Source organism: Sardina pilchardus, chromosome 2, assembly GCF_963854185.1.
Source record: "Sardina pilchardus chromosome 2, fSarPil1.1, whole genome shotgun sequence".
Lineage (NCBI taxonomy): Eukaryota > Metazoa > Chordata > Actinopteri > Clupeiformes > Clupeidae > Sardina > Sardina pilchardus.
The window spans coordinates 31,117,481-31,131,535 of NC_084995.1; the positions used below are offsets into that span (position 1 = coordinate 31,117,481).

At 42.6% G+C, this 14,055-nt stretch overlaps 3 protein-coding genes across 6 annotated transcripts in view; 1 reads left to right on the forward strand and 2 right to left on the reverse strand.

Moving 5' to 3' along the window:
• Window positions 1-1,709, reverse strand: part of fam78ba (family with sequence similarity 78 member Ba) — a 6,746-nt gene extending 5,037 nt beyond the window's left edge. For 3 of the 4 annotated variants that reach the window (XM_062526712.1, XM_062526704.1, XM_062526686.1), the window contains exons 1-2: window positions 1,588-1,709; window positions 1-280 (exon numbers count right to left, since the gene is read on the reverse strand). The exon at window positions 1-280 is cut by the window's left edge and continues 778 nt beyond it. The gene's annotated coding sequence lies outside the window, so the exon portion shown is untranslated. The remainder of the gene's footprint in view (window positions 281-1,587) is intronic. The other variant, XM_062526696.1, reaches the window with a different exon arrangement.
• cmpk (cytidylate kinase) lies at window positions 672-6,254 on the forward strand. The gene is made up of 6 exons (XM_062526724.1): window positions 672-927; window positions 1,755-1,901; window positions 3,051-3,203; window positions 4,135-4,211; window positions 4,442-4,538; window positions 4,787-6,254. Exons 1-6 carry the CDS (start codon window positions 784-786, stop codon window positions 4,826-4,828), a joined length of 660 nt encoding a protein of 219 aa, XP_062382708.1. The 5' UTR covers window positions 672-783; the 3' UTR covers window positions 4,829-6,254.
• Window positions 6,248-13,209, reverse strand: bcl6ab (BCL6A transcription repressor b). The gene is made up of 9 exons (XM_062526673.1): window positions 13,168-13,209; window positions 11,257-11,427; window positions 10,624-10,845; window positions 9,743-10,498; window positions 9,386-9,465; window positions 9,060-9,206; window positions 8,302-8,432; window positions 7,909-8,046; window positions 6,248-7,583 (listed from the first exon to the last, which is right to left on the reverse strand). The coding sequence occupies exons 2-9, from the start codon at window positions 11,415-11,417 to the stop codon at window positions 7,440-7,442; spliced, it is 1,779 nt and encodes a 592-aa protein (XP_062382657.1). The 5' UTR covers window positions 11,418-11,427; window positions 13,168-13,209; the 3' UTR covers window positions 6,248-7,439.
• Between the last annotated feature and the right edge of the window lie 846 nt (window positions 13,210-14,055).

The following is a 14,055-nucleotide window of genomic DNA, read 5'->3' on the forward strand; positions in this document are numbered from 1 at the left end:
GGATGGTGTCCGGGTTTCTATACCCGCAGCAGCTGACATTTCCAACATCATCGGGATGCGGCGCCCTAAAAAATCTGGGATCAGGAAGGGACGCCGTTGACTAGCATAAATTGAACATTCAGCTCAACGAAGCAAATCCAAAATCTGGAAACGTCGGCAAGGAATCATGTCACCTGTACAGAACAGGCAGCTTAGGCCTATACACTGCCCAAGGGTCGGTCTCATTTCATTGCTCTTTGTGCGTTGCCATCATCCACATCAGATAGCCTACCATATACAACTGAGGAAAGAAACAAAAGCACCGATGAAGGCTTCACAAACACAAACGTGGTCTTTACACGCTCATTTCAAATTTCCCGTGGTTTGAAATGTTCCATGATTGGCTTAGCAATTGGCAGACCTGGTCGTCATATTAGGCTACTGTTGTCGCTGTCAGTTCAGCACGCTTGATAATATCACATCTTCGAGGACGGTCGCTGTTCAGCGGGGGTAAGGTGCTGATGCTAGAGAACACAAGCGCAGGGAGGGGGAAACGGGGGTGGGGTGCTACAGTTGCATTGCCCTCTGCATTGAGAGAGTCGCTGTCAATGAGGAGGCGCGGTCTGTACCACATGAACACTCCCTCTCTCTTCTCATTGGATGGACACGTGTATAGCGGATATGGTATCATTGCTGCTAACTTCCCCAGTGACACGACACAGCCGGTTTTTCAGCTAGCTATCCGGCTCTTTTGGGGTTGGTTGTCATTCATATCTTTGAACACATCACCACTGGCATTAGTTTATGATTTTCAGAGCGCTAGGTAGGCTCGCTGAGAAAGTTCCAAGTGCAGTGCATCGAGTCGTTTCAGCCATGAAGCCTCAGGTTGTATTTGTGTTGGGCGGGCCAGGCGCGGGGAAAGGGACACAATGCGCTAAAATCGTGGAGGTAAGAAAACTCGAATTGAGGGCAATGATTAAATGATCATGGTTAAAGTGCTTGCGACTGTAGGTAAAACATTTTATTTTCACCTTTTAAATGGGCATACCCGTAGAGTAGAGGTGTCTGATTAAAGCAGTCGCTTGCCGTGTCATTGGCGCTCGGCTTCCAGTCGCTAGCACATCATTCATTAGCTAACCCAACTTCCGGGTGTCCTCAAATAAAGTGAAGAGTTACAAAATGACAATTAGTGGTACATGTTTTCAGAACAGCTACATTGTGGCACATTGTTTCCTGTCAGGCTTAATTGTAATGTATCCTGTTATTAGCAGGGTTAACGGGGCCGAGGTGACGTGTCATTTTATTTCAATGATAACCTATAGCCTAGCATGATGACTTGATTTCAAGTTCCTGATAGAAACAGGATGTATGGAGCCACAGTGGAAAAAAGTGTCAAACCTTAAAGCTTATGTCACAGCTCTTGGGTCATAAATTTATAGGTTATGTTTATGACTTCTGAGCATGCCATAATCTCTCACTGTTATTTTAATGGTTATATTGAGTCATTTCTGTGTAGTGGAACAGAAGGCACATTTACACATGGTATGGTGGTATCAAATGAAATTGAAGCAAAGGTTAAATCTCCACCCAATTATGACAGGGACTTACCTCATGTGTCTCTTTAGTGCCCTTTGCTCTTTCTTCACAGGTATAAGTAGCAACTAATGACAGCGCCATATATATAGTATGACAATAGAAAAGGGTTTATCAGAGAGTCTCTTGAAAAGCGTGTCCTGCTATGTCTGTTTGGCTAACCTTTTGTGCTCTCTGTGTAGAAGTACAGCTACACCCATCTATCCGCAGGAGACCTGCTCAGGGAGGAACGTAGCCGAACTGGTTCAGAGTTTGGTCAACTTATCGACAACTACATCAAAGATGGAAAAATTGTGCCTGTTGAGATTACCATCAACTTGCTTAAAAAGGTTTGGACTCATTGCTACAAATGTTGACAGTTATGAATGGGAACTAATGATCTTCAGTGTGATTAAAGGTGCAGTCTGTGATTTTAGCAAATTATTGTTGATATTTGAGCTCAAAAGCCAATGAGATTATACCCCTGTGTTTCTGAAGAAACCCGTTATTTGGCTGAAATTATCACTGAATTTGAATTTGAACATCAGATTAGAATCATGTGATGGCCCTATAACTGTACATATTTCTAAAGTTAACATTTCTTATAACTTACTTCTTTCACTGACTACATTTTTTGCCATTTTACTAACTAAGACATAACTAAGTTTTACTAGCATATTTGTTTGTCAGGAAGATATGCCTTCATTCATTCACGGGTACGCTGGTGATTACTAACCTGACTTTCGCCAGATCCTGTAGTTCGCTGTCTGCTTCACACAAGGATCTGGGACTTCTCGATAGGAGATGTATTTATGAAGGCGAGTCCTTGTAAAACATCCTCGCATGTGATTTGATAAACCACTTGCCTGTTATCTTGAATGACGTGCTAGGCTTCTTCAAGCTCTTGCCAAACCCGGTCGGAAGAAGAGTAAAAACATCCTTGCCACCAATAAATGTCTTCAAAACTATTCTCTGTTAATCTTTTAAAGAATGAATACTCGATAGATTCGACAAAACGGTTGAAATAGCAGAATCAATGTCGGCACAAGACTCCTCGCTGCGTGCCGCCATTGTTATTTGAATCAAACACTCGCTTCGGCGCTCCTGATTGGTTGCTCATTTTTTGATCACTGGCAGGGGTTTGGATTGCCCTCGCGTCCAGACCCTTGTGTGGAGCTCAGCGAAACGCCTCTGGTGGAGCATGGCGGAACTACAAGGGTCTGGCGAGAGTCAGGCTAGGTGATTACGCCGCTCCGTCTGGCATTATTTGTTTTGTAGCGTCTTGTTATTTTTGAAATTTGTTTGTTTGTCTTGGTGTCACACGGGCACACTGGCGACTGCGCCGCTCCGTCTAGCCTCTCTTGTCTTAAGTATGTTTCTTGTTTGTCTGATCGTTTGTTTTACAGCACTTTGGTCAACTGTTGTTGTTTACAAGTGCTATACAAATAAATTGACATTGACATTGATATTGACATTCTTATATTGTGTATTTTGTCTAGGCCATGGAATCCACCATGCAGACAGATGAACAGAAGTTCCGTTTCTTAATCGACGGATTTCCACGTAACCAAGACAACCTGCAGGGCTGGAACACGGTCATGGATGGCAAAGCTGATGTCAAATTCGTCCTCTTCTTTGACTGTACCAATGAGGTGAGACATCATCAAAAAAAAGACCAGATGTGTGTGTTTTTTGTATGTTGTGAAGAAACATTGCCCCAAGGACTGAGTTGAGCTAGTAGGCCTTTGATAGTAATTTCTGTACCACAGATGATTGACGATCCAGTTGGCAATGGTATAAAAATCCTGAACAAGGTTTTATTTATAATGATATACACCAAGGGAGGGACAGCATGGCTTCACATAAAGATTCACCAGCTGCTCTAACTAGACAAGCAAACAGTCAGGGTTTAAGTATCCTTCCAGATTGACGAGAGATGGCATTGCTTGTCCCCGTTTATGTGGACCACACTGAATCATAACCTGATTAATGCTAACCTGGCCATCCAGAGCTAATAACTGCTGACGCAGGGGATACACCGATGCAGAGCAGTGACGCACAGCAATAACATTATATTTCCTTCACATTTTGATATTCTCTGCACCATCTTTTTTCAATTTTGCACCTTCAAACTTCAGAACCTAGTTTCACCCATTGAATCTGAGCCTGTCCAAATTTGACAGTGTTTTGATTAGTAATATCATTGTATTTTTCTCTATGACCTGGAATGAGATCATTTATCTTAATCTGATTGACCTGATTAAATAAAGGTGGTAATAATAATAATAATAATAATAATAATAATAATAATAGTAATTTGCTTGTACACAAATAAATATAATATTGAGTAGGATGCCTCTGAATCTTTTCTCAGATATTGCTTCTTCTCTCTTCTGGTGAAGATAGTGTCTTCAAGTGAAATGGTCTGTTACAGATGAACAGTGCCAACAAAAAGGCAAATTGTGTCATGAACTGTGTGCTTATGCTCTGCTCTCGGCTGACGTGGTGTATCCTTGCAATAGGTGTGTATTGACCGCGTGCTTATGCTCTGCTCTCGGCTGACGTGCTGTATCCTTGCAATAGGTGTGTATTGACCGCTGTCTAGAGAGGGGGAAGAGCAGTGGGCGCACCGACGACAACAGAGAGAGCATGGAGAAGAGGTAAGGGTCGCTACCGAAACTGACCGCTCGCCTCACGTACAAGTGTTTGGCTTTGATTCTCGCAGTCGGAGAACACAGATTGGTTATTGTTCATTTCGGAGACAAAACCTTCAAATCTGCCACTAGCAATAGAATAGCACTAGCAATAGATACTGACACTGCCAAATGATGAACTTATCTTTGGGAGGTGTTGTTGAATGATCAGAGCAATGTGTCCCTTTTTCTAACAGGATCCAGACCTACTTGCAGTCCACACGCCCCATCATTGACCTGTTTGAGAAGGAGGGGAAAGTGCACACCATTGACGCCTCTCGCGGTGTGGAGGAGGTGAGCTTGACCTCTCTCTCTGTCTGTGTGTGTGTGTGTGTGTGTGTGTGTGTGTGTGTGTGTGTGTGTGTGTGTGTGTGTGTGTGTGTGTGTGTGTGTGTGTGTGTGTGTGTGTGTGTGTGTGTGTGTGTGTGTGTGTGTGTGTGTGTGTGTGTGTGTGTGTGTGTGTGTGTGTGTGTGTGTGTGTTGCATCATTCCTTTCTGTACTGGTTCCCTCTCACCATCTCTCATGTTTCTCTTTGGTACAGGTGTTTGGGGATGTGAAGAGCATCTTCGGAAAGGAGGGCTGACAAGTGTCTCGCATGTAGGCTGCCAAGGACTGTGCTCATCACAGTGACTCAACAAGTTACTTTTATCAGTGTCAGCAAATACTCTGTTTCGTTCACATGTCCACATTTTTTGTTGACTTTTTACTCATGAAATTATATATATATATTTGGTAGGTTAGTCTAGGAGAGTAGAAATCAGAGTAGGGTGTGTGAATGTGAATGTGAATGTGTGAGAGTGTGCATGTATGTGAATGGAAGGCACTCTAAATCTAGGCATAAGATCCATTCTGAGAAAGGCTGCAGTGCAGAGTTGTGAGTGAAACAGTAAGTTGTTCTAATGTTTGTTCATGATGCATGTAGAGTCACATAGTGTCTGTGGAGGGCAGGATACAAACCCTCCAGAACAAATTGGGGCGATATATAGTGATGTATATGAATTTCGAGTATGTCTCCCTGCCAGGCATTGTGCCGTGTCTTACAAGTACTGTATAGATGGCCACCGTTTGATTCCAACCATGGAGCTTCCTTAATTTACTGACTTTGACTCCAGGTTTACACTAAACCAGCTGTTTTTGTGAAGGGTCCAGCTCGTCTTCTTAACAGCAAACACTACCCTTGAAGTAAATGACTGATTCATCGATACCCTAGGTGTCATTAACCCTCATTGATTTATTGCCATGTTATATTATGAGATAATTGACTGACAGACATTTCACATTGCAGTCCCTACGACTATGGTGGCCTATAGTTATCCAGATGTTTTTTGTTTTTTTAATTTACCCAGTGATGCCAATTGCCAAGTAAGTTTGGTTAATCTGAAAGTCTTGTGGAAACCTGGAGAAAAGGACCTTAGGCTGCTTGTAAAAGGCGGTACCCAGTTCAGCGCTTAAAACCTTATCATGATGATTTGGACTAAAAGTACCATTTTTCCTTTAACAGTAAACTGGTATTGAGTTCAAAGACATTTCTTTATACTTTATCACTGTTATTTTCATATTATAAAAATCAGGAGTCTTGTGTTGTTGGACTGAGTATGTTTCCGAGAACAAAATGTTTACTGTCTGTCCCTGTGAGCAAATAAAACATCTGCTTATTCTTATGCTTATTCTGACAAGAGTACGTCTCATAGACTAGGTATCTGATTGTGAGAAGACCAGAGGGTCAGAGAAACAGCTTGTTAAGGAGCAATTATAAACACCGGATTAAAGCTTGCATTACTGCTGGCGTGTTGTTAGATAAAGTTGCAGTAAGTTAATTTTTTTAGCAAGGGGCCAGCAATCATGCTTTTTTCCCTACTCTTCCAACATCGGTTTGCTGTATGCCAAGTCTTGTAAGTCAGTGACACAGGTGCACAAATGGCTTTTTCCAAATGTATTTGTTTGTGCTGTAACAACACATGTTGTTGACAATTAGTAAAGAAAAAGGACCATTGCATTGGCAAGTTGAATTTGTCTGATTCTTTCAGTGTCCTTGGTTCATTAACACACAAGTCATTACTGCAAAAAATATGATCTCTACTCAAGTGAGTTTTCAGTGCAAAGACCTTCTCATTCTCCCCACACATACATACACAACAGTTCTCTCTTCTGTATATCTGTACATGATTGAACACTAAGAAAAAGCAAGATTAAGAAAAAATATTTTTTAATTCCACACTGAACGCACAGTTAGTTCCTCAGAAGGAATTCTAGTGTCCGCAGTATTGCATACATCAGTGCAGACCAAACTGAGTACCATGCATTTTAATGAGTTGCACAACTGGGAATTGTATTAGTGATGAAGTTGTAGAGGAAGCACAGTTGACGAAAGCACCTGACAACTCTTTTCTGTGTAACTGTTAATTTGCTGACACTGAATGAATGGAGATGACTAAAACAATGTTTAGTCAACTGAGTATGACATTGTATTACCCCCCCCCCCCCCCCCCCACTAATTTTGCACTCCAAATATTTGTCATAGAAAACAGAAAATAGTGGTGCTGCTAATTCAGTAACTGAAACTCACGGATAGCAGGCTGAAGAGGAAATTACACTATAAACAAAGCCAGAAGACAAAAATCAAGTGGTACTACTGCACACAGAAGTAATGCAATACAGCAGTAACCACACTTGCATGGCTGTTGCATTTTGTTACATCATACTGACTCCCAGTGGTGTCTGTCAATGGGGTAGCTCCACTACCCAAGGCAAGTATTGCAACCACTGATACCTTCCTCATGGATCAGTCTGCGCAGAAATGCTGAGGATCTTTGGATGCTGGACCAATAGCTCAATGAAGCTGAATTCACTATGGCTGACCTACTCATACAATCTGATGCACCATACCAATATGGCGGCACTCGGTTATAACAGGTATAATCATAGTACAAAAAAAAAATATCACATAGGCCTACCTTAATTTTAGATTTTGTTTTTTAAAAAATACAAACTTTAAGACTTAAATATTTACATATATGTACACTTTTTGTTGCACAAATTAAAAACCTAGCAAAAAAACATGTCATGTAACAAAGCTAGATATTTTGAACATCTCTCCAGCATCACCGATGAACTGTAAGACTAAATTGGACCAATGTAACCCTGAGTAGGCGTGGCCGCGCAGTTCCCTCTCTCCAAAGGTAACCCCACCCTGCTCAGTGGGTGTGGACGGCAGGATGGTGAGGGGCACTGGCCGGCCGGAGGGGCGGAGTCCTGCCGCTGGGCACGGTGCCGTGCTTCTGCCGCAGGTGAAGCCTCAGCTGGCTCTTGTGGCGGAAGTGCAACTTGCAGTGGTCACACTGAGCAAAAGAAAAGTGAAGGGAAAGGATAGCTTTACATGTCACACTGACACCTGGCATTAAACAATACACATTCCCATCTAGATGCCCCGCTCATTTGGAATAACACAGCATACACTACAGTACATGCCTCAGAAATGTTGGTGAACCTGTTGTGTCTTTTCAAGAAGGGTTCAAATGGGGTACATGGTATACTCAAGTGTCCAAGTGTTATCAACGAGGATGTGCTGCTGAACAACACTGAGACTGGCACTTCAAAATGTGATATTCAATTTGTTTTTGTGCCTCATTTGTGTTGTAGCTAAAGCAACCGACGACAGCTCACCTGATAGGGCTTCTCCCCAGTGTGTATGCGCGTGTGACTCTTCAGAGTCTGCAGGTGACGGAAGCGCGAGCCACAGACGTCACAGGGGTAGGGCTTCTCTCCCGTGTGGATGAGGACGTGGGCCCTGAGGTGAGCCACCTGCGGGGCGGAGAGAGCAGAGAGAGGGGGAACTGAGATGTAGGGCTGGGACTCCACAGGGCAGTGATCTCCTAAGACCCTCTTAATACAACATTAAAGTGGTTTATCTGTTCCCAAAAGCCTTCTAGGAATTAACATGCTATTGTTATTTTTATTTAGATAAATTAGAAAAATTAGTTACATCCAACTGCACTCCACAATGACTACATGGTGGAATGACTTCTTGCATTAGCCATATGTAGTTGTAAGGCTAACCTGTACAAAGCGAGCGCCACATGTTTCACATTTGTATGGCTTTTCTCCAGAGTGGATACGGCTATGGGTCTTGAGGTTGGCTGGTCTGTTAAACTGTGCACCGCACACAGAACAGCGGTAAGGTTTTTCTCCTGTAAAACATCACATTGAGCAAAGATATTTAGTAACAATCTGGGCAGATTTAATGGTGAACAACTGTATTTTCTAGATCAAAAGCAGTAATTTTGAGTTGAGAGTTATTTGAGTTATTTGAGTTGAAATTGTGGTCTTAATCACTCCAAGACAACCGGGAGAATGTTACCCACAGTAAATGTCAAGTACCAGTCCCACATCTGTGGGTGAAGCCACGGAAAATCACAAGATGCCATCCAACCAGTGATCATCGAACCAGCTGGTTTTTAACAGCGAATAAGAATATTTACAAAAAAAACCCAAACTAAACCATGTTTGTGTTGGTATCCCCCCTGGGGTCAGCACTATCAGATACCTTAAAACAAACATACTTCTCACAACTGAGGTTTCAGATACCACAATGGGTATCTCAATATACTCAATATAATATACTATATACTATACCTAAATATAGTCAAATATAGTCAAAGGATGATAACCGTATACAGCATATACTGTATGTAGGTTAAACAGTAACATTTCATGCCATGTTAAACGTATATAAAAATCATCTCACAAAATCACATATCAGAGTTCCTTTAATTTACTATAGTTCTGCCTATTGATTTTTAAAAGTGCCTCTTTACCTGTGTGAACAGATTTATGACCGGCAAGGTTTCCTTTGCACCGGAAAGTTGCAGGGCAGTAGTCACATTTGTATGGTTTGATGCAATGGGCTTGAAGGGAGTGTTCTGCATCTGCGATTTGGGAGTCACATTTCTTGCAGAAGTCGGCTGCGTTTCCGGAGATAAAAAAAAAACAAAGAATAAAACAGCTTAGGTGAGAAACTCCTTAGATGAGAATGTCTCTTGCATTCCACAAATGTTCTGATAAATGAAGAGCTCTGTTGTTCTCATTTGTAGTTCCATCAAAGAAGCCTTCTGGCAAAAGGTAAACTGGTCTGAGGACCAACCTGAAACAGTGCAATCCGATTCTGAAGATTCTGCCTGAGGTTTTGCAGAGTCAAATCGCTGATGACCCTCTTCAGATATCCTAGCAGCAGAAATAAAAACATTAATCCATCGCTCTTGCTTACACACACAAACACACACACACACACACACACACACACACACACACACACACACACACACACACACACACACACACACACACACACACACACACACACACACACACACACACACACACACACACACACACACACACACACACACACACACACACACACACACACACACACACACACACAAACACACACACACACACACAGCTTAAGAGTGCATGGCATGTCCTGTCCTGTCCTTACCTGCTGGTGTTACTAAGCCGGTTGACTTGCTGGACTTGATGTTCCTGTTCCTCCTTCTCTTTTTGGCTAATCTGTGAGGTAGATTCTTCGCTACGCTGTTCATCCTCTTGACAGGCGTTCAAGACAATGAACTTGTACTTCTTCCAGTTGTGCACTTTCTCATTCTGACCGTGACTGTTGTGAGGACCAAGAGGAGGTGAGGAGGAGATGGAGGAGGAGGCGGAGGAAGAAGATAAAGAGGAAGAGGAGGTCTCCTTGCTGCAGCTGCTGGACTCCATGGGGGAGCTGGGCCGGCAGTCTGATCTATCACCTTGCTCCCCTTCCTCTTCCTCATCACCCCTCTTCACCTCCTGGAGCTCATGGCAGCCAGTGTCTTGCGTGCGCGTCTGCTTCTGCTTCAGCCGGGGGTGGGCCACGGGCCGAGGTAGCTGCCTCTGGTAGTCCATGGAGGACAGGGGAGGCGTGGGGTGCCTACCAAGGTTGCTTTGAAAGCTTGAGTGGAGGCGCCTCATTGTAGATAAATTGACCACACTGGACGCAGAGGGTGGGCACTGTTTGGGCATGCTGCTGCGGCTGGGAATGTGCCAATATGGAGCCGCGGGCACCAGGGGAATGGGGGAGTGGCCATAGATGTGACTGAGGGGATGGCTGTGACTGGAGAAGGGGGCATCACTGCTGGCACGGAGTGGAGAAGGAGGTAGGTCTTGCGTCCGCCAAATGATGCGTGCCAAGTCCTCCTGTCGTTTATGTAGGTCTCTGTGATGGGAAGGATGAAGGAGATGGGGGGGTGGGGGGGATTATAATATTATAATATAACACACATTACACCAAGTCAAATGTGCTTTAATTCAACTCCCTCTTTCTTCTAACTGGCTGCTCACCTGGCCTTAACAACTCTTTGACATGTGTCCACCACATGGTCCATCTGGAGGTATTTGGCTGTGGCCAGGATGGAGAAGACATCGCTGTCCTTCAGGGCCAAACAGGAAGTGTACATGAAGTCCAGCAGCACTGAGAAACCAACAGCGTCCACGGAGGGGTCCAGACTGATGGTGCTCACGCTGCCTTTATCAGCACTGGTGAAAATGGAGTAGAAGAGCCCACTAAAAGAAGTGAAGAGAAGAGGCAGAATGGATGAGATACAGTAGATGAGCGTGTGGAGAAGAGAACAATAATGTGATTTGGATTTAATGCCACCGAATAAAGGACAGAGAGACAACCACCTAGGAACGTATTTCAATACAATGGCAGTAGTACTTATGTGTCGGTGGAAGGAATTATTTAAAAAATCTAGGAGAACGTCCAAGGCATCAAAGGCACTATCTGAACTCACATCATAAAAGCTCAATGTGTTCTCCATGTATGTGTGAACATGCTCTGTGAATAGAGCCTGATTGATATCCCTGTATCTGTATGACTAAGCCCTTAGTCTGGTTATGACGTGGCAAAATTCTCATGACGTGATGCTTGAGTAAATTCTGTCACATTGCCACATATTCAAACAGAAAACCTACCTGCAGGCCATGAGAACGGTCTTGTGTGCCTGAAACTGCTGTCCGTTGACCATCACAGCCACATCTGTCAGGATATTTCGACTGCGTAAACGGTTGAAGTTGAGAAGGACATATCCAGCGTGTCGCGTGAACTGAATGCAGCCATCAGGGGTGTTAGCCATAGTATGGTATCTGCAACCGCAACACAAAATCCAGATCAATTACTAAAGTGAGCTACGTTGTGTCCACCTCATTCATATACTGTACAGCTCCAAGCACAGATCAAAAACAATTTAATAAATAAATAATGAAATGCTATGCCCCAATGTACTGGTAGTTCTGCATCTTATGAAATGTGTTAGACAGACAAACATATAGCACATTATGATATTTCTTTGTATGTCAAGTTGTCCTTGCTTCCATGCAGTATTCAGACTTAATCAATCTGTACGCATTAAAAGACCAAGTGGCAATTCTCCCCAGAATAACTACCAGGAACGTAGAGCTACAGATGTACATAAAACTGACTTTGCCACACCACAAGTTAACACACATGATTTTCATTTTCGCTTCATCTTGTCCACTTAGGAAGTCTGAATTAGAAGAAAGTGAAAGGCACTACAGTCAAACTGAACTGTAGTGTGTGGGCTAAACTGTTGTGTGGGCCTCCAGTTTGACACTTTAGTGCCTCTGGGAAATCTCATTAATCAAATCCTTTTGTATTTAGTACAACAGTATATAACAGAGGGAACATAACTTTCCACTGATGGTGGACCTAGAGAAACCACAATACATTTTAGCTGACTCATCAGACCTCAACATAATGATAGTTTTAGCTGTTTAAAAAAAACAAAAAAAAACACTGCCTTCATTTATCTAAGAGAGAAACAAACCAAACAGACACTGTCACTCTATCTGGCATAACCACACAGTACTGAAAACAGTGGAAGGTAAAATACTTATTTATGGTGAAGAAAGATGATTCTGGTAAAGTTCAACACTTGAGTTCAAATATGGTAAAATCAATCAATAAGCAATATGGCATGAGTGACAGTGGGGGTGCTAATACCAATAGCTGTGATTTGGCCATAGGCACGGGGCCAGAGGTCCCAGAGTTCATCACCCACTCTCTCAGAATAAAGTTCCTCTTTAGGCTATTTCACATTATTCACATCACCACAACAGGATTGTATTTTTTTTTTTTATTAGAGAGTGGTATATATTATTTGGAGTGGTATATATATATATAAAAAATAACTTCTAAATCAATGCATACATATCTTACATGACCTTGCCGGCATTGTATTTCTATACATTTAAGCCTATAGACTATTCTACCACACTGACACTAGGTGGCATGCAGCCCTACAGAATTTGGCTTTTCCCCAGGACCGGCTCAGCAAAAAACCTAGGCATGCTTAGAACTAACAGGCTACATGACTACTATCACCTGCCTTCTTCATCAGAAAGAAAGGCTGATAAATGATTGTTCGATGACCATCCGTGATCATGATCCAGCAAAGTTATTATGACCTTGTTCTATGACGACGATCTTAGCAGCAGACATGCCATTCCAAACATGAAATCAAATGTCAAATCAGCACAGGCTGTCAACTTCGTAGACAGACGGATTAAGCCTAATCTGATTTTAAAAAAAACCCACCAGGTTTTGAACGTATAGGCTACGCGTACAAATCCATTCATATGTTCACACACACACTTCACTTAATTTAACAGTCTTCAATAATTCAGCCTATCCAAAGTGCAAGTCCAAACACTGCTAAAGACTAAAAACATAAAAATGGTTTGAAGAGAAATAAATACTGTTATATACTTTACAAATCAACAAACATATCGGCAACTCCTTAAATGTTTATATTTGTATGTATATATGTATAGTCTAGCCATATAGTAAAATTCTTAAAAATCCACCTGTTGTGTTTCCTCGAAGTGTCCTCCAGCAATTTCTCGGAAAGTTCGTTCAAAGAATCTCGACAGCATAATTCTCGGAATTAGCCGGAGAGACAGTACCATGTCTCACGAATGGGGGAATTATTTCCTTTTAAGTTTGGTGTCCATTGTTATCAGGGCAATATCTACTAATTTCTATGACTTTGTTAAGCATCATTATTCCAACGAATTTAATGTAAACGTTGCATATTATCATTTAATCAAATGTTTCATTCTGTGAGTCTATTTTAACACCCCCCTATGTGGTATGACCAGAGGTGACGTATGAACTCGAGTTTCTCACAGCGGGTCAAACGCGTTTCTTAAGAATAACAGTCACAGTCAGGTTCTTACTGGTAAGTGCAGGGCATTCAATTGTAAGTCTATTCCTTCATTTCCTTCCATCTGTTAGATTCTGAAAGCTGTGGTTTGCGAAAGACCCGCCGCACGCACGCACACACACACACACACACACACACACACACACACACACACACACACACACACACACACACACACACACACACACACACTGCCTCTCTCTCTCTCTCTTTGAAGTTTATTGTTAATGAATCAGTGTTGGACCATTGAAACCCAGACCACTGATAGCCTAGTAGTCCACCATTCTGAGGCTCATCTGATGTGAAATGCAGCCCAATAGAGGCTATACCCTGCACTGATAATAAGACACAGTTAACCAATACCAACAGTAGCACTTCTGAACTACATGTTTTGTGCCATGGATGTGCTAAAGCAAGTTTGGATGGTTAAACTTTATGGATTCAGTGGTCAAACAGGGGGGGGGGGGGGAGGAGCAAGTGCGGTTGGGGAGGATGAAACATAATCTAGGCAGGTCAGTAGGCTATGCAC